This window comes from Protomyctophum parallelum (assembly GCF_964188405.1).
Source record: "Protomyctophum parallelum genome assembly, chromosome: 13".
Taxonomy (NCBI): Eukaryota; Metazoa; Chordata; class Actinopteri; order Myctophiformes; family Myctophidae; genus Protomyctophum; species Protomyctophum parallelum.
Genome location: NC_139708.1, coordinates 15,314,623 through 15,339,680, shown reverse-complemented (window position 1 = coordinate 15,339,680; position 25,058 = coordinate 15,314,623). Strand labels below are relative to the sequence as shown.

Here is a 25,058-nt window from a genome sequence, read left to right as displayed (position 1 = left end):
GTATGTTGCTAATAAAATAATTGTAATTTTCAATCACAGATACTGTTAGGCCAAGTCATGGTTTAATTAAGAATGCTTTTAATATTTTGTCTGTCACCTAAAACAATTACTTTTCTTGTTTTATTTTCTATTATTTTGTGTAACTTCCTAGTTCCTACTAATATGTTGGTCAATTCCAGATACTACTGCTGCTGCTTTTGGGTTGGTAATTTTCTAATTTTATGAATTCTCAAATGGTGAGAATTTATTCCTTTTTTTATTACAAATATATGTATTTCTTGATAAGTTTGAGTGGCATTGATCTATCCACCAATAAAAAATGTCTTGACATCTTCTCAGTCTCGGTCTCGGCCCCATGACGAAGAAACAATAGGTGTGACATATAGCATGATCAATCAAAGCCAGGCCTTCACGGCAAGGTGTTTATCATCCCTTTAACAAATTTATTTATTTAAGTTTAACAATTCTATGCTGATTATTCCCATGATGGCAGAGTTTGTCATTTTATATTTTCTTCTGGGAGCTGAGGAACTGGAGGTTCAGTAGTAGGGATCATCATATTGTCTGAATGTTGCCTTTGTCCGTTTTTAATGTCTTGTAAATGTCATGTTTTTATGTTGCGTGTGGACCCCAGGAAGATAGCTGCTGTTAGCCACCAGCCAATCGGGATCCTAATAAACACTATCTCATTCTATATTTAACTTCTATATTTTATGTTGGGCATTTCTTTTTTACTGTCTGTTGCCACCTTGAACCTCATACAACGAAGGGCCACAATAGAAAACTAGAAAAGTTGCAATTTAGAAAAATTGCAAGGCCAATTAAAATGTCGCGTCACCCCTGTGATCATGCGTAAGTAATTCGGATGGGATTTATCCCCCCAAAATCATGTTTTTGCACCAAACTGTTAATATTTTTGCATTTGCGGCGGCCCCTATGGATGAAAATGGAATTGCTTTTGGCTCTGGGTTGATTAAACCACCCGCGATATGTGATTAAAATTTGGGGTGGGCCCTTCCCACTAACTTCAGACGACGATTAAGGCCGAACGATACGGACAAAAAAATGTCTAAGATTCGGAAAAAAATTAACGCAATCGGATAGGTCCAGAGATCATGTGTACCGATTTCTGTGCGATTCAGACAAAATCTGTAGATCTACAAAATAAAAGTGTGTTTTGAAGAAAATTCTAAATGGCGTAAAATCTATCTTGACGTAAATGGGCGTGGCTAATATGGGGAGATGCGTCATGAGTCATGACCCAAGGAATCCAGAGAAAAAATAATTTAGATTTTACGGTTCAAGAGTTATAAGCCAAAAGGTAAAGTTAATTAATTTTAGTTATTATGAATTTACCCCCCCCCCCCCCCCCAGTTTTCTAACTATATTGCTTACATACAGTCTCCGAAGAAAAAATACTTGAATGTGAGTTTTTGTATTTTCCCATTCATGTCAGTGGGGCAATTTAATGCACAAATAAATTAATATCAATTAAACTAGTGTTTAATTGATATGCGTACAGTCAAAACTGTGCGAGGCTTGGCGAATAAAAAAATCACACCAGTGTGAACCAAGTGGTGCAACTCTGTATCGTTTGCGTCCAGCAGGTGGCAGCCATGTCACATACTTCTGTCGTTCCAATTTCACATGCGCACACCACTCATGCTCATGGTTACAGGTACACACACAGGTACACAGCTACACGGACATTGCAAGCTGGATGTAGAAGTGGTTTGCACCACTTAAAAAAGGTTACTCTAGACTGAAAAAGTTGTAGCGCTGTCTGGTTGCCACACTAATAAGTATTTTACTTTGTGTAATCATCGGTATGATTTATATAATGTGTGTATTTCTTGGTCCAAAATAAAATCAATCAATCAATCAATTGAAAGTAAATAGAAGAAGAATGAAAGAGAACTGTAAGGGAAGCTGCGCGCTCATGTGGAACAATGCACGCCTCCGTTTGCCCACGAGAGCGCGCAATGCGCGCAGCCAACACCGGAAGTTGTAGTCAAGTCGGTGGCGTTTATGGAGTGAACCAAACCAACCGGTGTAGACAGACAAGAGGCCGGTGGACGAAGAAAAGAACTGATAAAAATCCACACGGAATGAAACATCCTGCTTCTGTGTGAACGAGCTGCTGAAAAACACACTGAACGGTATGTATCCATCATTGTGCCATTGTTGTGTCCAGGTTGCCGTGTTGCATTCTACTACGGAGGCAGCTCGTTTGGTCGCTAATAAATTAGCCGAACGCAGCGGTGCTGTGTTGCGCCGAGATTGGTGACCTATCGAATTCCGAAACTGCACCAGAGGTCACCGTTTGGTGTTTTGAAAATTGCTTAGTATAACGTACACTTGTATTACAAATGATAAGAAGATGATATGCAGGTGAATTGAAATTTTTGCTTTGGTGTCGAAGGTTAATTTATGTTAAAGCCATGAAAAACTAATTTGCGCTCTCGGAGAACTGCAAAACGGCGACATCTTGAGTCAGAATTGGCCAGGTCGCAGTTTTCTGTGTAACGTCGTCAAGTTAGCACTAGCGAGTTAGCCAATAATAGGTTGGACAACGAATCAGAACTGTAGATATTCCATTTCGTAATCCCACTCAAGACGATGTAGGTGACTGTAGCTGACGTAATTGCTGGTATTATCACCATAGCGTCAGTTTAATGACCAAACGACTTGCTAACTTATCAACAGACAACATCTATCGTCGTGAGTGTAGCGTAGCCTGCTAATATTTAGCCAGATTTTTCTCACTACGCCCAGAGGGGCCCGACGTTACTCGCCTTTGACTTTGATCGCTAAATAATAGACTTAATTTGAATAGTACTTTGTAAGTCTCCAGTTCTGTTTTGTCCTCGATGGATTTAAACATTTCAATTAAACTCTGGACGCAGATGGCTTGACTAACTCACTCTTTATTATTCATCTTATTATTGTGGCAACCTCGAGCTTGATCTACTATGATAATTCGTACTCCAATATTGTATGCAGGAAGTGATGTTAGTGATCTACAAGCTAACAACGTATTGCTAGTCAGTCACTATCCCTAACTGTGTGTTTTATTTATCTCTACATAGTCTCCCTGTTGAAGACGTCAAGTCCCCTGCTGATCTACAAGGGTTGGACGTTGCCTGTCTTCACCCCTGTCTGCTGCTTTTTATGTGAGGGGGGGAAGACCCTTTTGTGTGGTACCTTGTCGATCCCTGTGTGTGGGAGGAGGAGAGTGTGTGTGAGTGTGTGTAACAGCTCTACCTATGTGTGTGACAATGGGGGACATCAGTGACCTGGACAGACAGATAGAGCAGCTGAGACGCTGTGAGCTCATCAAGGAGAATGAAGTGAAAGCGCTATGTGCCAAGGCCAGGTAATCCACAACCATGCTTTTATTCATACCACCCGCACAAACAGGCCACCACTGGTCCCTAGTGTAGGAATACACTGATGTTGACAAGTAGTTCCAAAGCTATAGAGTAGAAAATACATCGAAAATGTTGGATGGACAGACATATTGATTCTGTGGGGAAATGCAGGTGTCATAGCAACGCTGCAATAAGCATGGGACAAGAATAAATAACATTTTCTGTGCCGTTTGTTTGCCCAGTATTAATTGCATGTAGTTTATTTGCAAATAAGTTTCCTCATTGCTTTCAATGTTTGAAGTGTAGTCCTTGATAGTAGTGCAGTTAAAGGCCCATTGCTTCGCCATGTATCATGTTCAGATTAGTTTCCATAATGCATTATGCAATGTAAGATACTTTGAATATGTTCCTGGCTTATATCGCCGTCGTGTTCGAGAGGCTCAGATCTGAAAGGCTGTACTTCATGTCTGTAATAGATTTTATTATGTGTCTGACTTGTCTTTTTCTTTTTTCAGAGAGATTCTGGTGGAGGAAAGTAATGTTCAGAGAGTAGACTCTCCTGTCACAGTGAGAACATTTTGTTTTTGTTAACTGCTCTCCATGAATGTGTGGTTATTAACAATTACATCTGCGAATGAATTTGCTCATTGATCTCATCTCTCCTTTCAGGTGTGCGGTGATATTCACGGGCAGTTTTATGACTTGAAAGAATTGTTTAGAGTAAGTAAACCCCAGCATCCGGTATTATTTATTGGCTCAGTAGTATATTTAATACACCACAGGTTTAGATATCCTATGTTTGTAAATAAAGTCCAGTGTACTGGTGAGGGTGGGCTCTCCTTTCATATAGCATCTTGAGTGATCTCAGGATTATTGTGCACTGCTCTGACCCTTTAATCTTTACTTGGTTTTGTTATGTTTTGTATTACTACAAAGTCGCCCAGATACTAATGATTTAGTCCCATTTGGAGGTATATTATGTCACTGCATTTGCATGTGAGGTTTGCCCTCGCCATTATTTACTCTTTAGGCACTATTAATACAGCACCCAGGGAGGTTTAAGTATCTTGCTCAGGAACACTTTGACACATATACTGGGCTAACTGGGGGCCTTCAGATTCCCAGACAGCATCTATGCCCATTCAGCTATGGCGCCTTGACAGCAGATGACCTGATGTAAATGTCAGTGTAATTGTCATAGCAAACAGATGACCAGGCCACAGAACAGGAACTGTTAAAATGTGTAAAATGTATTATCACCACTGCTACAGCCATTTGTGTAAATCTTGTGCGTCACAGGTGGGAGGAGATGTTCCAGAAACAAATTATCTCTTCATGGGGGACTTTGTGGACAGAGGATTCTACAGTGTGGAGACCTTCCTTCTGCTACTAGCTCTTAAGGTACACAACCATTTTGGGATAACCATCCAGAAAGACATTATTGGGGGGTGGTTGGGACTGCCTCTGTGTTTAAGGATTCAGCTTCCAGTTGTTGTCAAGCCTCTGGCTTTTAAAAGTCCTTTCTGTACGTGAAATCTTCCCCCACTTGTGTTCTGCAGGTGCGGTATCCAGACAGGATCACCCTGATCCGGGGGAACCATGAGTCGCGGCAAATCACACAGGTCTACGGCTTCTACGACGAGTGCCTCCGCAAGTATGGCTCGGTCACAGTCTGGCGGTACTGCACTGAGATCTTCGACTACCTATCGCTCTCTGCCATCATCGACGGAAAGGTGTGTTAGCTGTCTCCACACTGATGAGCACCGCTCTTGTCTAATGTGTGGTTATGTGCTTTGATGCCCAGTGTGTTCTGTGATGCTTTGATATTTGTGGGACCAGTTGGTCAAGATTTATTCATGCAGCACATTTCGTATTGAAATGTGAATGCAACATTAAAAGGAAATCATGATATTGCAGGGATTGGGGTTATTCAATGGGATCAGCATGTAATTCCGACGGAGCATTAGTCCGACATGCGAGAACCGCTCGAACATGCGCTGCTCCCGTGCTTGCGGTTAGTTAGGGTTTGAGGTAGTTTGTCGGACCAATGACTAGTAAGTACTGCACCCTTATTCCATATGAATTCACGTATTTGATGATGAACATCCAAAAGCAATCGATGACAAGCCGTGTAGAACTTGTCAGCTGCATTCTTGAAAACTTGGCTGGGTGTTTGTGCTATGTCATGTAACGAGCTGCATTCCTTATCAAAACAAAAGTACATTCCTCAACTGAAATGTGTGCTGTAGTTATACCTATCTATTTAGTCACGAATGTCGTAACACTGCAATCTCACGGCTTCCGTCATATATCTTGACACTTGTCTCTCTGTCCATTCCTCAGATCTTCTGCGTACACGGTGGCCTGTCTCCCTCCATCCAGACACTGGACCAGATCCGTACCATCGACAGGAAGCAGGAAGTGCCCCATGACGGACCCATGTGTGACCTTCTATGGTCAGATCCCGAAGGTACCAGCATCTGGTTCACCTCTTCCTCTAGCATGAGGCTGTGTTGTCTTAGTACACACGGAAGTGTTGATGGGTGTCAGTGTGTGTTTACATGGGTGTCGGTAAACTGGGGGAAGCTATGGGGTTGGTATGCAGGCTTATGTCTACATGTTCAAAATGGTTACTCATTAGGAAATGGAAAGAATAACTGGTGTTTCAAGGATTTGATTAGTTATTAATTAGTTACAAGCTTTTGGTAATGCTTTTCATTGGTTAAATATTCATAAAACTCAAAGATAGACATAACCACTTTCAACCCGGCATCCTTGTTTTGGTCATGTCATAGGTTTTGGAGAAGAAGCCGCACACCGCCACTTGCCTTTCGGCCTTTTTCCCGTTGTGACTCTTATCTAAATAAAAGCTCTTGAACCAGCAAGTGGCGGTGTGCGGGTCTCTCCTCCTTCTCCAAAACGTTTGCTGCTCTGCCAGGACCTATACGCACCTGCTGTAAAATTAAACCGGGTGTGCGTAAGTCATCTCTCTAATAAGTCATGTCATAGATGAAACCTCAAAAACAAAGACTGATGTATCTATTTTTTTTTGTGTAAAACAAAGGGTGAAAAATATAAGTGTTGATAACCATGACGCCCTGGATTTGATTCAGTCTCACTGCCTGTCATCCACCATTCTGTCATCTTGTAAACGCCAAATAAAGGCCAGAGTTTATGCTTGCACTTCACACATCCCAATTAGAATGTGAACCCACACTGATGCACAGATCCACTTAAATAAATAAATGAGCAGACAGAGCATTTTCATGCTCTTTATTATCCCCTCAGGGCTTGTATGCTGCACGATATTTGCTCCGATTATGCTGTTGGGGACCATTTTTGACGCAAGATCGGGCTTTGATCGCAGAGGTTTTGCTCGCTGTGTGTGAAAGGCTCTGAGAAGATATAGCGCCGATAAGAGTGCTCGCCGGCGCCTTCCCGACCGTTTCTGAATAACAATCAGGGTTGATATTTGGCTCTGTCGCCGACCGGACATGGAGTATGAAATGGGTTGCGATCGCGTCCATAGAAGTCCTGTATTACAGCCAGTGAGAGCACAACTTCACGAGACAGCTGCATGTGCTCACTGCTCACAGCCACTGTCTGTCTGTTGACTATATGAGAGATGATCAGATGACCTTGTGTGTGTGTGTGTGTGCGCATACGGAGAGACAGAGTTATCACAAACATTTCGCCCTGTGTAGCCTGGCTATTCCTGTGTGTGTGTGTACGTGTGTGTGTGTGCACGCAGAGAGAGAGAGATGCGTCCAGCGTCCTGTGTCGGTCTCGCACTTGTATCACGGTATCCTGCACGTGCGTGAGAAGTCAAAAATTTATTGGAATAAAAAAAACATTATGTAGCCTATATGTATCGGGTCTGGATCGCATCTTGGTGAACTCTTGCAATGTGTGTGATGCCTGGTCGGCGACCAATCGTTTAGTGTGGAGAAAAAAAAAAACTCACACTGCAGTGTGAAATACATAATGATCTGATGACTCGCCGACAACTTTATAACTCCTACAGTGTGTAGGGGCCATTACGGGGGTAATTTGACCCATCCTGTCTAGTTGGGTTTGTTGGGCAGCTCTAGTTGTACCAGCACTAGTTGTTTTGCCAGTACCATGGTCAAGCAGTCCTAGTGCTGGCCATCTAGCCACTCTTCCATGATTTGCTCTTATGTGTCCTGGTGACCCATCATGTTCAGGCTGTGTTGTCCCTCTTGCTTCAGACACGACAGGCTGGGGGGTGAGTCCCCGAGGGGCTGGCTATCTGTTTGGGAGCGACGTGGTGGCTCAGTTCAACGCTGCCAACGACATCCACATGATCTGTCGAGCCCACCAGCTGGTGATGGAGGGCTACAAGTGGCACTTCAATGAAACGGTGCTCACAGTCTGGTCAGCACCCAACTACTGCTATAGGTGGGTTGGAACATTGTACTGATTCTTTTTATAAATGGAGTGAACTCAGCCTCTAGTCTAGAGTTTACAAGATGTGCATTGCAAACGTAACCAAGCAATGGTTGCCAGCTGAGTGCAAGCCATTTCGCAGCATCCATCTAAATTACATCCTGTGTTCCTGTACAAGTTATGGTTGATGGCTAATTACTTTTTGCATTAGCAGCTACGCTTGTTGATGCTAGTACACCTAAAGAGATAAGTATTAAAAAGACAAAATAATGGCTGCACGTTTTTTTAATACTTGATGACCAAAGTGCTGATTGTCTCACATGCTATTACAGTTACACTTGTTATGATAATTTCTTGATCTTGTGTCCTGTGTATGACTTGGAAGTCAGGATGAACGGAACTAGTTGCAGGGTTATTTTAACTTTATGTTTAAAACATTCAGACCCGCCAAAGTCAGATGCTCTACTGTAGATTCGAACCGACAACCTCTGTGATGGTGGGCAAGCATTTTACCACTGTGCCAGCCGAACGCCCTCATGTTTTCATACTCTGAATTCCTGAGTGTTAACTGGTCCATTTGGTTGTACACTCTCAAAGTTAAATGAACACAAGATTTTACAGTGTACCGTACATTCACCTTGTTAATTGATCATCTCATCTTCTCTCACTTTTAGATGTGGCAATGTGGCAGCCATTCTGGAGCTGGACGAGCACTTACAGCGGGAGTTCATCATATTCGAAGCGGCTCCACAGGAGACCAGGGGAATCCCCTCCAAGAAACCAGTGGCCGACTACTTCCTGTGACCCCTCTACTGCTGCAGGAAGTTCTGTCATCAGGACACGGGTCATGTGGTTGACTCTCAGTGGCACTGTTTCATACCAGCTGAAACTGGGCCTGTGACTCTAAATGCCTTAATTACATATTTGGTTGCGTGCAGGTGTTGTACACCTAAAGTAGCCGATCCACAAGCTTAAACTTGTGGATCGACTAGTTTAGGTGTCTCACACCGAAGAGCAGAGATCGGCTATTGTAGATCGGCTATATTCTGTGCAGGACGCCCGCACACAACCAAGTGGGAATCTGGCATAACTTCTTTTCAGTTCTGTGAAATGGCCATCAGATGTCTGTCTTCTTCCTCAGTCTCCTATTTCCATCTGTCGCTCCCTGTAGATACCTCTCCCTTCCTCACACTTCCTGTAGTATTTTTACATGATCATTGTCACATAGACTGAGGGGTACAAGGAAGGAGGTAGATATTTTTTTTTAAAGATGTGCAGAATTAAAAAATCTCAATTTCTCACTTAGGGAATTTTCTTTGATGCATACACTCTTAAATGTTTCTTTTTATCTTTTTTGAGTTTTTGTATAATTGTTGCTGACGGAGTTAATTGCAAAGTGATCTCTTCTTTTCCACACCACTTGACTAATACTGTTTGTCTGCCTTGTCCTCTGTGTCCTGCTATTTAACAAAAGGTCAATGTTGCTGCTTGGCACCGTTGACTTAAACCAGAAATAAAATTACTGGTCTAAAGGTAAATATCTATATCCACAGTTTTCCTCAATTCCTCAAAGCTACAACTCTATGTAGGTCTGTTGATTTTGATATTGTGAGAATAAAGTTTTGTATCAATGCTCCTTTAATTCCAGGTGTGGTTTCATTGTGCAAATTGAGGTAGATTACAGCATGCATTTGCTGGCCATTTCGATTTAATTGCCTAGAAACACAATTTTTAATGCAGAGTATATTTCCGTTCTTAAACTGGGCCAGGACCACAGATGAGTGCAGCATTGTTTTGAACAGTAAACAAAACCAACATACTATACAGGGTATCTGCACTTGTGATACCCTGTATTGTGACAATGTTAGGACTTTTAAGACTTTTTATACTTATAAAATAAGCAAAAGAACAAGATCATTACTGCATCAAAAGTAATCAACAAATATGCTATTAAAATGGTCAAATATTAAGACTATCTACAAGCTCATGTGAGTTTGTAGCTCTGCTATTTTCACTATCTGGCACGAGACAAAATGTAATGCCTCAACTACAATTCCAAGTGCTTGTCAGGGTGTGTGTTCAAATGATTATTTTGTCCTAAATGTTGCTAGTGTGATTATTAGTTTACCGTAATGTTTTTAGTTGGTAAATGTTTATATTTGATGTTTCATTAGGCTAAATGTTAAGCTCATGTTGACTGTTGAATGAACTGCTTGTCTATAGTGTCGCTGTCCCGCCCCCTTTCAGAACGACGAGGGCCCAGGAAATAATTACCCATTCATTTCCCCCATAGACGTTTCAAAAAGTATTTATTTAAAGAAGTTTATGCCGCAGACAAAGCCAACTCTTGTCGTGACAAAACATGACAATAAACAATGTTTTGGGCCGATCAAATAATTAGAAGAAAAACCAAAAGTGTTGTGTAGTCTTGTACCCTGCCATTTTTTCTTCTTACTAATTATTTGATCTGCCCAAAACATTGTGTTTATTCATTGTCATGATTTGTCACAACAACAGTTGGCTTTGTCCGCATCGTAAACGTCTTTAAATAAATACTTTTTGAAAAGTATGGGGAAAATGAACGGAATTATTCCTGGGCCCTCGTCGGGGGGCGTGACTGCGACGCTCTATTGGGGTCAGTTGAAAGCCAATTATAAGTCTACAAGATGGCACTAAAATACACATTTTCCAAAAGAAGACTGCTTAATAAATCACAGTTGGTCTTTATTTTTACTCAATGAAGATATTGTACAAAATATGCACAATGCAAAATGTTGGCACTGAAATATTTAAAATACAAAACTAAGATGAACACAAATAATGTGACACTACTGGTAGCAGCTCATGGAGCATTAGCATTACCATTTGACATAACTAAGAACATTTAAAAGGTTAAACTGAACAACCAAGTTAAAAAACTGACTGACAGTGTTACTAGCCAATGTGCTGCTTGTACAGTCTGAGCCATACTTGTGTCACAGTGACATTCTTGTCCTCTGTGCTCGGGGACCTTGGTCATCAACGTGGGTCTTGGCTCAGGTACCTCACATTTCATCCAGTCCACAGCAACAGATTTTGGAGTAAGGTTGTTTAAATCTAATTCCCCTCTCTTTAGTATCCAGTAGGACATGTCCTTGAAGAAATAGCTGTTTCCTTGAGAGAAAAAGGAATAAAAAAAAGTTGTGAGCTTACATGACATGCCTGGTCATAATGCCATGCCCCACATAGACATGACTTACACACTGGTGTCAAATCCAAGCTCACATTGAGATCTATGCCAGTGTTTCCCAACCAGGGTCTGGGCCTCCCTTGGGGCAATGTCGCATAGGAACATAGCTTTTGTCAGATGTAAGAAGGGGGGGATCAAATGAAAGTAGCTTGGGAGTCAATGGGGTCTGCAGCTAAATTAGTTACTGGTGGTAATATAACATTACAATCATTTTAATCACTTTAAAAATATTTGACACTTTGGCTATTCACGAAGTGACACGCTATGAGCTTGTATATCTACTCTATTTTCTTGAGAATTTGTGCAAATACCGGTATTTCTCTTTTGAACATTTTTAACAAATCTTTGTTTCCGGTTCCAGGGGTCCCTGGCAACCTTTTCAGATGGTGGTCTGCAATTCGTGGGCGTCCTTGACAAAAAACAAATGAAATGTTCCAGAACCACTGATCTACATGGTACTGTAGGTTCATCTCATGTGAACCAGCTAGCTCACCATCTCCCCAGCTGATGATATCGTCGGGGTCAGAGGGAACCCCCGTCCACAGAGAGGCCGCCCTGGGATACCCGGCCTCCAGTCTCCTGTCCGGCCCGCTTTCATCAAACCTCCAGAAGTGGCCCTCGCTGAACAGGTACGTCTTGTGGTTGTGCGTCCACACGAAAGCAGCCTCCACCCTCTGCGGTGGCTTTCCCCTAGTGGTGCTCATGCCCCAGTCATCCAGGGGACGTGGGTACCCGGGCAGAGCCACCGTGTCCTTGAACATCCAGTACTGATCTCCTACGGTTTAAAGGAGAGATTTTCTGAAACATCAAATAAGTGGTTCCCCAGAATTTGGTGTTTCCCCTGGACTAAAAGGTTATTAGTAAAGAAATGACAAAAAATAGTTATAATCTTTTATGAAAATATCTGAAAATTCACTAATGGTGTCACAACCCTGTGTTTGGTAAACACGGTTACACTAAATGTAAACTGTATGTAAAGTGCACAGAGGAGCATTGCATAACCTCCAACAGGGCAGATACTGGTAATGTAGGTCAGCAGTTGGAATGCATGTTCAAAATAAAGATGTTTTGTACGCAGGGTTTAAAATGAAGTCATAAAGTCATATTTGTTATTCTGAAATGGGCCGTTCTGCACAATGAGTGAGTACTATTACTTCTTAGATAAACTATATATTTGATCCTAAAACGTTTGAAAATACCGTAACTACACCGTATCGTGTCTGGAACCAAAATGGACCCGTAAGGATCCATTTGGTTCCATTTGTACACTTAAGTTAAATAAACACTGAAGCTTTTACGTATGTAATTTAGATTGGAGTTGAGAAAATATAAAATAGTACCAAATGGGGATCAGTGATGCTCAGCCTTTTTTGGATCAGGGCCCACTTTCGTGGCCCAGTGGTCAAATGTGTGGTGGGCCATGTGAAATTTCAGAGTATGTTTATTTTGATGATCAATCGATTGTGTTTTCTGGCTTGGATTATCAGTATTACCAAATGAAAACAAATTTGTTAAGGTTTTAAAGAAGATAAGACCATGTTATTCTTTTTTTTATAATGTTATATTATCATTCAAATGTTAGTGTTTAGCCAATTATTTGGGGGCCCACTTGCCTCAATTGCCCACCAGTGGGCTGTGAGGGTTACTTTTCAGGATTCTAATTCAAAACCAGCAAAAGTAGCAGATCGACAAGCTCAAAATGGATCATTTCGCGCATCATTTCATGCATTGTTTCGCGCCGTGTTTCGAGCTTGTCGATCTGCAACTTTTTATGCTTTTGTGTAGGATGATCAAGTAGTAGGGTGTTTTGCCCGACATTAACGATATCAAACTGGGGTGTCCTTGAAATGAAACAAGAATGACTCAGTCATAACTGCCAGGTTCAGCAAGCTCTCTTTTATGAACATATCAGTTTGTGTGCCGCAGCCTCTGCCTCAGCTTATGACTTGTGTTCAGAGTATGGGGTTTATGCTGTTCAGTCTATGGGTATTATGTCTCCCACTGGCTTAGAGGCAGCCAATCATGAAAAAGTGTTTACTACGGTCGCTAGTAGAGGTAGGTGAACATGTTGTCCAAAAAGACAATCACTGTTGGTGGACAATGGACATACGATATAGTCCACACGCACACACACATACCGATGAAGAAGACGATGTGTCCATCAGTCCGTTCATACGCAGCGTCCACAGCGGTCAGCCCAGCTGGGAGACCCAGCCAGAAGTTGTGGATCAGCGCTGGACTTCTAGACATCAGGAAACTACGCTGGACCCTCCAGAAGAAAGCACCTTTACAGAAACCAGGAATCATTATCGTTGCTGTCGGAGCAGAAACCTCTTATCTGTCTACAATGATATTTAATTTATTTTAATGTATTTTTTGTAAAAATTAATACCCTACTTGATCGTACTACAGCGTCACACAAATGTAGCCGATATACAAGCTCAAAATACGGTTTGAGCTTGTGGATCTGATACATTTGCTGTTTTTCCTTTCAGAATTTGAATCCTGAAAAGTAGCAGTTTTGGACATATGAGAGACATTTAAAGTTAGGTTCAGGCATTAGATATACATGCCTGATTTACACTTGCCAAACAAGTCCACAAGGTGTCGCAATGGGACACGTTGAAGTCTTGTTAGATGGGCTATTTTTCGGCATTAGGGTTATGGTTAAAATGTGGCATTCATAAAAGCAATGTCATAAGATGTTGACGTCCTCACAAGTATAGTAATACAAACGTGTGTGTGTGTGTGTGTGTGTGTGTGTGTGCGCGCGTGCATGCATGTGTGTCCGTCCTTACCTTTGAAAAAGAATACTTCCCCTCTGATGTTGGCTACCGCATCATACCTTCCAGTGCATCGGTCAAGCAAGGCAGGATCTGGGCTGTTATCAGTAGGCGTATGGAGGATACTAATCAGCATCATTCAGGTACACACTACACAGTACACTAGACTAGAGTATGGCTGTTGTTATGAGTGATCTATTTTCACTACTTTTGTAAAACTTGTATGATGAAGTAGGGCATTGAAGGTAGGGTAAGTGATATTTTAAGGTTAATGTTAAATATTCTGACAGAAATGATTGCTAAAGGGTTTGTTCAGTAACAGAGGTCTCACCGTCTCTCCAGCTCTTTAGTAAAAGAGCCTTGTTTTTTTTCCAGGTGGGTTGCCAAATGGCAGCCAATTGGGATGCGGGAGAGAATATACATTAATCATCTTCAATTATTGATAATTGATAATATTCCAGTTCCAATGATTGGATAAATGTATCCTGGGCCTAAAAATTCATTATTTTTGTGTTTACTAAAGAGCTGGAGAGACAGGGAAACCATACTATCAGAATATAGAGCTATTTAGCACTTATTTAAGGATACTTTACCCTACATTTAATTTACAAAAAGTGTAAATATTTTAAACGTGGAGATACCAGGTTTCTGACCAACAGCAACAATATGAACATTTCATAACATTCATATAGATCTTCCCTGGTGTTGTGTAGTTCTAATGACGCAACCCGCCTTTGTTTTGGTGAGTAGGAAAAACGTTCTTGTTATTTATGCTAAAGACGAGAGGCTGGTCTGCATTCATGTGAGCCCCGGAAGTTGACAGTAACATAGCTATAAATGCAACGCATTAGAGCTATGGACCAGAACAGAGAGAAGTATCATCTTTCTGTTTTTTTGTATCTGCCCTGTTGGAGTGATTACATTTCTTTATTTAGTTAGTAGGCCTATTTTTTTGTTAGATTTTTGAAGGATGGGCAAAATAAGCCATTGGCCTCAGCCTAAACCTTTTTGGTCTAATCTAATGGTCTAATGAAATAAATACTGAAATGTTTCTATTTTTTATGACCAAAATGAACTACTACTACTACATGCACTGGTTGACAAGTAGTACTGCCCGAAGCTCATAAGCCCACTATCTCCCCTGGTCAAGTAGGGATTGGGTCTTGGCAGTACAGCAGTATATGTTTGTAATTGTTTACATTTTGTTTCATCAATGGGATTTGAACCTGGGTGGGACGGTTGAACCTGGGCGGGATGGTGCAATCCATTTTGATGAAACAAAATGGATTGCACCGTTAACAGAACTTGTTTGACAACTCACTGTGGTGTGCTTCTGGGAGGAGGCGGGCTGGGGATATTTGGAAGACTGGGGGCGGTAGGGGCCACAGTGGGGGGTCGGTGTGACTTGGCTCTCCTTCCTTTGAAAGAAGAATATCCCAAATGAGACCGATACCCATGCTTGTATACTTGCTTGTGTATATTTGCACTGCATGGTCAACAGAGACACGTTGTGTTGAATGCCTAGGTGATATGCTAATGTACAGTATATCATCAATAACCAAACAGATGATGCATTGAAGAATACTGTGTGTGTGTGTGTGTGTGTGTGTGTGTGTGTGTGTGTGTGTGTGTGTGTGTGCGCGTGCGCGTGCCAAAATAGGGACAGAAGCATTAATGTGTTTAACAGCAAGAAGCAAACCGTGCATGCATGGCATGTGTGTATGTGGCCCTTACCATAGACGGCCTGTATAGCCCACTTATCGTCAGTGGGCAGTGTGTAGCTGGGGATGTCCCCCACTGATCCCTGGTAGTAGGGTTTCATTATGGACACATCTGAGGAGGAGTGGGACAGACCCAGGGCATGACCAAACTCATGGACGGCCACCGTGAACAGGTCTGTAGTACCATGCTCATCTGAGCACACAGACAAACGGAGAGACAAAAGAGAGCACACGGTAAACCTTAATGCAGAGGTTAACAACCTTTTCAAGCCCATGAGCACTTTTCTTTTTTCTTTTTAAAGATAATTTTGGGTCATTGATAGAAGCACAGTAGGTAAACAGGAAACAGGGAGAGAGATGGGGGGAAGACACACAGCAAAGTTCGTCAGGATCAGGACATGAACCCTCGACCCAGTCATTCTGGATTACCAGCCAAGGTGCCTGGACCGCTAACCAGCCCAAGCCCCCATGAGCACTTTTTATTCCATTGTGGAAGCCTGAGATCTACCACCATGTTCCAAAAAAAACCCCACTTGGCAAGTATGACATTATTATATTTAATTTAACCACATGATCCCTGGTATCCCAGAGGAGGGGTGCCCGCACTTCTTTGACTTTCTACTTTCAAAATAACCTGCTCACCAAGATCTACCCACCATTTGTACACGCACAATTTGTACATGTATTGTACAATCAACAAAATTTGGACTATAATGTGACTGAATATTTTAATTACAGGCTATGTTATTTATCTGCTAGACAACAATGTCTGTGTGCGTGTCACCTCCGTAGCCGTAGCTCCAGCTCTCCCCATCGTCAAAGTGGGTGTCGCCTGCCATTAGGGCAGTACCGGGGTAGAACGCGTGGGCCAGGTTGCCACCTGCGCCGTCGAAGGGGTATCCGTCGTTGTGGTAGGAGGAGGTGAACTCCACCCTGATGTCCCCCTCTGCTCCGGCTCCGTCCTGCAGGAGGTGGAAATCCAGGGGGATCACGTCGCTCCACGATTTGAGGGCGTAGGTCAGGATCAGCTCCACCAGGCCCGTCTGTTGGTGGAGCGAAGGGGATCGATCCGGAGATGGGTAACTGTGGACACTGTGGGGGGGGTTGTGGTATGACTCGTGTGAGAGGAGCGCTCTTGTCATCATACATCATCACATTCCGGCCAATCACAATTCTCTGCCCTCACTTTTTATCCCCAATATGTACTTTGCTCAGCCAATCAAATCATCGCTATGGGGTGATCAGCCAATCAAATCATCGCTAAAATTCACACGCACACACAAACATCTGATCGTACATAGAAAGATGCATGCTTAGATGGATGGATGAAGCCAGATTTAGCATAGGCTAATTCTCCACACGTAGTCCCCAAAAAGACCTCAAACGCCGGTTCAGCTGGAAAGTGTGGCCATCTTCCGTTTTTTTACCATCCCACCTAGACCAGCCTCTGCCTTTTTCTTCGATCCTGGATTTTGGCAGACATTCTCAGTGGTATGACTTTGCTCAACATCATCGCTGCTGTGAACAGCTGTAAGAGCAGCCTGTTTTCTCGCTGCCCTGGAAGGTGCACGACCTAACATCTTCTGGATGTACTGTCTGAGTGACATGGTGCAAAGGATGTAGAGGAAGATGAAGGAGCAGTCAGTGTAATCCTCGCCCGGAAGGTTGCTGTGAGACAGTCCCCTGATATAGGCCAGTGGGAGAAATGGCAATTTGGCTACGACCTTCCCTTGAAAAATGGTGTTGAACTGGCCCATCAATACCCTGAAGAGGATGGCTAAAACAATCATGGCCTTTTGTTGGAGCCATTGGAGCTCAATGTTGTTGTCATTCAATGACTTTTCTTGTCTCTCAATCTTTTTCTTCTGTGATTCTGTGTTCTTCTCAAGCTTTCTACTTTCCTTTTTCTTCTCCAGTTGTCTGCTTTGCTTTTCCACCACAGGTGTTAGCCTCTTGTATGTTTCAGTTCGGTACACTAAAACCCAAGTAACCCCTTCACCTAACAACGCAGTGCCAACGGAGATCAACACAATAGTAATAGTGTCTTGAAACATCGTACTCGTATGAGGCTGTCGTTGGTGAAGTGAGTTAGCAGGTAGAAATAGCAAGTAAAGTAAACATCCCCACACCTGTATTCTAGAGCTTGGTCTTCGGCGATGAAACGCACAAACACGTTCTATTTATGTTGCCGGTGACACTTAGTTCCGATCTCGCATTGTGATTGGCTGAGAGGCATTGGCAATGTATCCAAATATAGAAATAATACATGAAATGATACGTAGCTTGCGGAGTTAGTTCAGTCAGATATACATGAGGGGGTTCATGCTGTGCTCAAGGGTGCATTCATATACTCGATAATATATATATATATATATATATTTTTTTTCCCCCCCGTCTCCTTCGTCGTGACAGCTGTTCCGCCATTCGAGGCTTACGCAGAAAAACATCAAATCTGTGCCTGTGTTGCTGGACCAATGATGACGAAATGACCATATTTCTTACGTCATCATTTAGAGCTAGTCATACGTATACTATATACATAATCAGTAAAAAATAAAATAGCAAATTGTGCCTGATCTGCTGGGACCAGAGTACGTGGTGTGTATGTGTATGACTAGCTCTAAATGATGACATAAGAAATATGGTCATTTCGTCATCATTGGTCCAGCAACACAGGCACAGATTTGATGTTTTTCTGCGTAAGCCTCAAATGGCGGAACAGCTGTCACGGTTTTTGGCGCAAAGTAACCACAGTATACCGCTAATCAACTTACAACTACACACTTTATACAGTATAGAGTATAGAGTATATATGTATACGTATATAGTATATGCCTATATACTATATATATATACTATATATATTTCTTACGTCATCATTTAGAGCTACTCATACGTATACTATATACATAATCAGTAAAAAATAAAATAGCAAATTGTGCCTGATCTGCTGGGACCAGAGTACGTGGTGTGTATGTGTATGACTAGCTCTTAATGATGACGTAAGAAATATGGTCATTTGTGGTCATTTGGTCCAGCAACACAGGCACAGATTTGATGTTTTTCTGCGTAAGCCTCAAATGGCGGAACAGCTGTCACGGTTTTTGGCGCAAAGTAACCACAGTATACCGCTAATCAACTTACAACTACACACTTTATACAGTATAGAGTATAGAGTATATATGTATACGTATATAGTATATGCCTATATACTATATACTATATACCAGAGTACGTGGTGTGTATGTGTACGCCTAGAAAAACTAAAAAGGGATCCAGAATATATCTACAACGATAAAACAGTATTTCTTATATAGATAGAAACTTGAATCATACTTAATAATACTAGATGTTTATATGTATAAAGTAGGTAGCAAATAGTTACATCTAAACATTAATCATTTCAAACGTTCCTTCACAGAGATACTGAGATTTGACAGTTTACAGCGGTCGAAAGGACTTGCGCGCTCTGCTTGCGCACTAGTTGGCCATTTATGGCCTACTAGTGTGCAACAAGCAAGTATGCACTCGACAGAGTGCAGTTCTAGTTTATGTTATGTTTATGTTATGGTTTTTTTAATTGTATATCTATCTAGATAAATGTAGCAGAGCCGAACGGCAAGATAAAATATTATATGCACATTCTCATTGTATAATAAATATTGGTTAAATCTATTCGTGAGTAGTCTGATTGAACTATTTTAAAGCTCATGTGTCACCATATGACATGTTATGAGGTTGAAGATAAGCCATTTTGTAGCTTGTAAAACGTTTTGAAATTTGACAAATTTGCTCATAATTTTGGACTAGCCTACCTTCAATCAGTACTTTCAATCAGACCTCACGCCTAGAGCCCCCCAAGAGGAAACACTAGGCTAATAAAATAAAAAACTAAACCTTTGAAAAAAAAACGAATCGATGCACACAACACAAATCGACGGATAGATCTATGGAGATTTTCATTCATGTCTTGGTAAATTAACTGAATTTGATTATAATTTGATCAAAACAAACGATCAAACACACACACACACACACTTATTCATGACGATGAATTATGTGTATTTTTTTTCACCTCCAGGTAATGTCAGCCTTGTCCCAGCGCAAACCCACAGCAGCTCTCCTCTTCCTCCTCCTCCAGAGGTCCTCTGATGCAGGTGAGTCAGGGAGAGAACAACGAGGGCTCTTCATCAGAGCCAGGGTGGCGCTGTCTGACACAGAGACGGTTTGACAAGGACATTTTACATTTTGCTTATGCTTATTAAAGGGCCACTTCACCCCTTTTGCAACCAGATCTTATTTTAATGATGCTTAGGAGACAAGAAACACTTTCCTGAGGTTTTTATGTGGGTAATATGTGTTTTTAGATATTTCAGTATTTCAAAGTGTCCCTTTAAGGCAGTGAACAGTTTAGTTTCAAGGACCCCAGTTTTTTGAGGGGAGCTATAGCTAGCCCCTCCTATATTCAGTTTTTAGTGAATTTAGGAAACTTCGTCCTACACAAACATTAAATTCCCATTGACAATGAATGCAGAATGTTACGTCATAGTGTCTGAGCAAATAGGCATAGTGTCTATTTTATGTCATGATGTACGATGATAAGAGCGCCCGGCCCTCACTTCACACGGTTGTGATTTTATTTCATCATAAAAATCATAGTATTTTTTAGCGGCGGCTATGCCCAGGTTTGTGTGTCTGTGTGTGTACCATGGAATGTGATGATTTGATTGGCTGAGCACGGAATGTGATGATGTATGATAAGAGCGCCCCTATTTGGTTTTTAAAATAAAAACAAAGGAAAAAAAGAGCGCCCCTGACTTCACACGAGTGTTATTTTTCCAATTATTTGGGGGCCTACTTACAATACCCTCGCGGCCCACCACAGGACTCGGCCGCCTGGCCCATAGGTTGGGAAATTCACTGACAATTATAAATGTATAGCTATACAACAACAGCCTATAGACTATAAGAAAAATCTAATAAAGAAAAAGAAAAGGTGTCCTGGCATTTATCTGAAGTAAATTTGGTAAATGTAGGCTTATATGATGTCAACCCAGTCCCAGTGTGTGATCATGTGTGTGGTACCCAGTCGTCCTGTCTCTTCTATCCCAGCGAACCTCTGCATCTGGCGGAGAGCCCTATCAATGCCCTCGTGAGTTTGCAGCGCCCCCCTCCGGAGGTCCGGAGGGGGCATGTACCCATAACGACTCAGCCAGTCCTACACACACACACACACACACACACACACACACACACACACACACACACGCACGCACGCACCCACGTTAAAAAAACCCGTCTGGGTTTCCGAGGCTACCATCTCTGTGACTGAACAAACACGTAATCTCCAACTTTCTTCCCCTGCATGAATCCAAGTATCCAACACATTACATTAGCAAAGATAATTTAAGCAATAAACACAGTAGGCCTACGTTTACTTTACACAACATGATGATGAGGATGATGATGATGACTGATGATAGTGCTGTAGGCGGCGGCCTATCTAACAAAGAAAAATCACTTGGAGGCAAACAACTATATTAGACACTTAAAATGAAAATGTGTAACTATAGTCTCAATGTGTGGAGTAATTGCTACTCTATCTCTCTGTCTCACGCTCTCCTCTCTCTCTCAGCTTGGGGTGCACTGAGCGCACTGACAATTGGACTGAAAAACGTTCAAGAACCCTGAATTCTACATAATCTATATTAAAGCCCTTAGCTATAGCCTGCAGGTGCAGGCACTCTATACAAGAATGTCATATGTCATGACAGATGATCTTGGCCCAATGCTAGAAACAGATTAAAGTAATTTAAAGTCTTAACTCACCACTGCACCGTTATGCTGCTCCGCAGTCTGCGCGCTGCACGCTCTCAAAGAGATGATTATACAAATCACAGCTACTACGGCAACTAAATGTCCCACATAACGCATAATAAACAGCTTTTATTTTATTGTATTATTGCAGAGTAGAGTCCATGTGTCCGTCAGTCCGTGTCCAGTTTTGTCTCGGAAGAGGTAGACCTACACCGCTGGTTCTGGTCGTGAATGATATTGCAATAGACGTCGCTTAGGCTATAGGCCTACTTGTCTCCTCCAAAAAAATGACTAAATATTTACATTTTCCTCGCTGCTTCTCCAACGAAGGAAGTTGAGGCTGAAGTGGCTGGAACGTGTCTTGTCCTTGATGGTTATACAGTACACTGTACTAACAGTATAAGTAACTAAATTTACTTCATTGGCAGGCAGCAGGTTATCTGATTTGGAACCTGATCGGCTCTACATCTGCGGCTTATAGTTACATGCAGCCATGACAAGGGAGTCCCACCCCACGAGAGATGATGCGTGGGACGATAAGCTACTATGAGATAGGACCCCAGTAGTCCTCTTTTGTTTGAAGAACATCCCTCTCGCTCACCCCGACCATAACCTAAACCCCCCGCCCCCCTATCTCTCTGTACGTCGCTCTCTCTCTCTTCCTCGTCGCGCGCGCGCACGCACGCACGGACACCCCCCCCCCACACACACACACACACACACACACACACACACACACACACACACACACACGAAAGCTTGAATAAATATTTTTGAACCATTTTAACAGCACAAATCTTCAATCTTGATCTGATCTGCTCTGTATGTGTCCAACGTAAATATTCATTTGGGGTCCTTGACATACTGCAGAGTAGTAGACCACATTCGGTTTGTGCCATACAGTAGGCCTACATGACGCAGTCATTTGCTTTGAAGCCTATACAGTAGGACTATAGCCTATGTTTGATTGAAATATTTATTAACAGTTTGCAGAATTACACTGTACATTTCAAGCACAAACTCAATACAAAGACTGTTAACTGTGAGTGGACGACCCAATTAAGCATTACACTTGTTTAGAGGATCCACCATGTTCAATTCATCAAAACATTTTGAGACGTACAAATAGACACTTCTATATAGTTAAAGAACAGAACAGGAATGCATCATAAAGGAAGCAAAAAGGGAAAAGAAACATATACTGTGAGGGGAAAAGGGGGCCAGTTTCGAATTGCAGCCGTCCATAGGTGCCCTTTGAGAGCGGTTTTGAAGGAGTCAAGGGATTCACATGTCTTAATGACTGTTGGTAGGGCGTTCCACATTTTGGTGGCATAGGAGCGAAACTAATTTAGTCCCTTGTTTGTGCCGAATCTGGGTTGTACATGGTTTGTTGCACTCCCTCTGGCGTTGTGGGTGTGGACTTCGTTTACATTAAGGAAGTATTTAGACAGGTACATGGGTATCTTGGTGGTGTATCGAATCTTGTGGACCAGAACCATTGCAAGATGCTGTACTCTGTCGTCGACCCTAAGCCATTCCAGCCTGTCAAAGTGGGCAGGGGTGAGGTGGGTTCGGGGGGTGAGGCCAAGTAGGAGCCTGCCCTGGCCAGTTTGTTTTGGGAGGTCTGGAGCCTTGTTTTAAGGGGCTTTGAGGTGCTGTGGTACCAAGAGGTGCATGCATAGTCAAAGAAACCTTGTACGAGGGCTCCTGTTAAGGTCTTCAAGGTGTTTTTGTTGACCAGTGAGGAGATCCTGTAAAGGAATCTTGTTCTTTGATTGACTTTTTTGATTACGTTGGTGGCTGTAGCTGTCCCAGCAATGGGTATTTTGTAATATTCTATTTTATTGCTTACCTTTCTGAAAATGTATAAGAACATTATATGTATGTTTATTATGGGTACATATTGTATTTGTATGCTGTGTGTGGTGCCTGGTCCTTTATTGCTGTTCATTATGACCTAGAAGGGCATGCAGGAGCAGAGCCCTGTGATTAGAGTGAGGCAGCATTGATTGCACCTGTGTGAGCTGGACTCAGAACAAGCTGAGTTTCAGTGGTGCAAGGAGCTCTTCCCAAGTCTAAAAAGAGTGTCCTTAAATAAAGAATATAAGAGAAGATGAAGTAGCTCTCCTAAAATAATCTGCAGAATGCGCACACGGTATGTTACATGTTGTTGTTTTCTTTGTTTGTAAACAGTGTTGTAATTCCGTCGATCGTTTAATTGTTTGTGTACATCTCATTGTGTTTGTTTTCATATAATACGGACATCATGATTGACTGACAACAAGGACATTCATATTTCATTGTGTTTAAAAGGATATTGTTATGTTTTGTGTTGCAGTTTTTCACGTTGTCTTGGGGAAATAAACAACCTTGAGATATCGGTTGGAGCGTTTGTTATTCTGCTGGATAGGAGCAGTTACAGTGGCCATTTTATCACCGGAAAGATTAGCCTCCAGGATGGATCTTTTCGTGTGATAATATTGTCACCCACTCTAACCAAGAAGCCATATGCCTTGCTGAGATTACTATTTGATCCGAAGAGATGTACCTGACATGTACCTAACCTTCCACCAGCTTTGACTCGAATGTTATCAACCGATAAGCACCATAAACTGTAGGTTACTTATCACTTGAATGCAATCGAGCCAGCAGGCTCGCCTGGAGCCTACTGGCTATAACCTTGCCTGTTAGGCATGCATGACAACAGTTTGTGTTGTGAATTGCATCATATCTGAGCTCTGGTTAGCCTATATATAAGGAGTGAAACACACCAACACACCAACAATGCGAGAGTAAGAGAGATACAGAGAGTTCCAAGAGAAGCAGTAGAAGGCTAGATTCCATATATACACACATAGGAGAGACAATAGATAGTTAGAAGGTGAGAGACACAGAAGGAGGACAACCTCTACAACCAAAACAATGACGAGAAATGGAAGGAACCCCCCAGCAGCCTGTCAGCAGATCACCAGCACTGTATTCAGCCAGAAACAAGGAGACACAGACAAACCAAAAATTTCCATTCACCAACAGTCTATCAAGACTTTAAATCAGCCAATAGACGGAGAGGTAAACGTACATCAGCTGACTTACACAGGGAAGAAACCCCACATCTGTAAACAATGTGATAAGAGTTTCAGTCGCTTAGATCACTTGAAGACACACCAGTATGTCCACAGTGGAGAAAAACCATACCGTTGTAAACAGTGTGACGCGAGTTTCAGCAGGGTAGACATTCTGAAGACGCACCAGCTTCTGCACGATGGAGAAAAACCTTTCAGCTGTCAACAATGTGATAAGAAGTTCAGCGTGTTGGTTAACTTGAAGACACACCAGCGTGTCCACACTGGAGAAAGACCCTTCCACTGCAAGCTGTGCGACAAGAGTTTCAGTCAGTTAGGTAGCGTGAAAACGCACCAGCTTCTCCACACTGGCCAAAAACCTTTCAGCTGTCAACAGTGTGACAAAAGGTTCAGCGTGTTGGTTAACTTGAAGACACACCAGCGTCGCCACACCGGGGAAAGACCCTTCAGCTGCACGCAATGTGACAAGACCTTCAGTGTGTTAGTTAACTTGAAGACACACCAACGTGTCCACAATGGAGAAAAACCTTTCGGCTGTGAACAGTGTGACAAGAATTTCTGTCAGTTGAGCAGTCTGAAGACACACAACCGTGTTCACACAGGAGAAAGACCTTTCCACTGTGAACGGTGTGATAAGACGTTCAGTC

At 42.2% G+C, this 25,058-nt stretch overlaps 4 protein-coding genes across 5 annotated transcripts in view; 2 read left to right on the top strand and 2 right to left on the bottom strand.

Moving 5' to 3' along the window:
• cln3 (CLN3 lysosomal/endosomal transmembrane protein, battenin) overlaps window positions 1-946 on the top strand; it is a 14,110-nt gene extending 13,164 nt beyond the window's left edge. Inside the window, exon 15 of one of the 2 annotated variants that reach the window (XM_083779826.1) lies at window positions 1-946. This exon is cut by the window's left edge and continues 335 nt beyond it. The gene's annotated coding sequence lies outside the window, so the exon portion shown is untranslated. The other variant, XM_083779827.1, reaches the window with a different exon arrangement.
• Window positions 947-2,021: 1,075 nt separating this feature from the next.
• On the top strand, window positions 2,022-9,414 carry LOC310869003 (serine/threonine-protein phosphatase 4 catalytic subunit B). Its single transcript, XM_083779561.1, has 9 exons — window positions 2,022-2,159; window positions 3,090-3,376; window positions 3,887-3,938; window positions 4,041-4,091; window positions 4,671-4,772; window positions 4,931-5,104; window positions 5,715-5,841; window positions 7,601-7,790; window positions 8,453-9,414. The coding sequence occupies exons 2-9, from the start codon at window positions 3,267-3,269 to the stop codon at window positions 8,580-8,582; spliced, it is 936 nt and encodes a 311-aa protein (XP_083635687.1). The 5' UTR covers window positions 2,022-2,159; window positions 3,090-3,266; the 3' UTR covers window positions 8,583-9,414.
• LOC310868509 (matrix metalloproteinase-17-like) lies at window positions 9,254-23,757 on the bottom strand (the record flags this gene model as incomplete). Its single annotated transcript, XM_083778964.1, has 11 exons — window positions 9,254-9,279; window positions 10,749-10,931; window positions 11,501-11,782; window positions 13,146-13,292; window positions 13,806-13,915; window positions 15,112-15,208; window positions 15,525-15,704; window positions 16,296-16,603; window positions 19,587-19,722; window positions 20,597-20,729; window positions 23,698-23,757. The coding sequence occupies 11 exons, from the start codon at window positions 23,755-23,757 to the stop codon at window positions 9,254-9,256; spliced, it is 1,662 nt and encodes a 553-aa protein (XP_083635090.1).
• Window positions 16,903-17,835, bottom strand: LOC310869550 (calcium load-activated calcium channel-like; the record flags this gene model as incomplete). The annotated part of the gene is made up of 2 exons (XM_083780364.1): window positions 16,903-17,659; window positions 17,822-17,835. The coding sequence occupies 2 exons, from the start codon at window positions 17,833-17,835 to the stop codon at window positions 16,903-16,905; spliced, it is 771 nt and encodes a 256-aa protein (XP_083636490.1).
• Window positions 23,758-25,058: the final 1,301 nt, after the last annotated feature.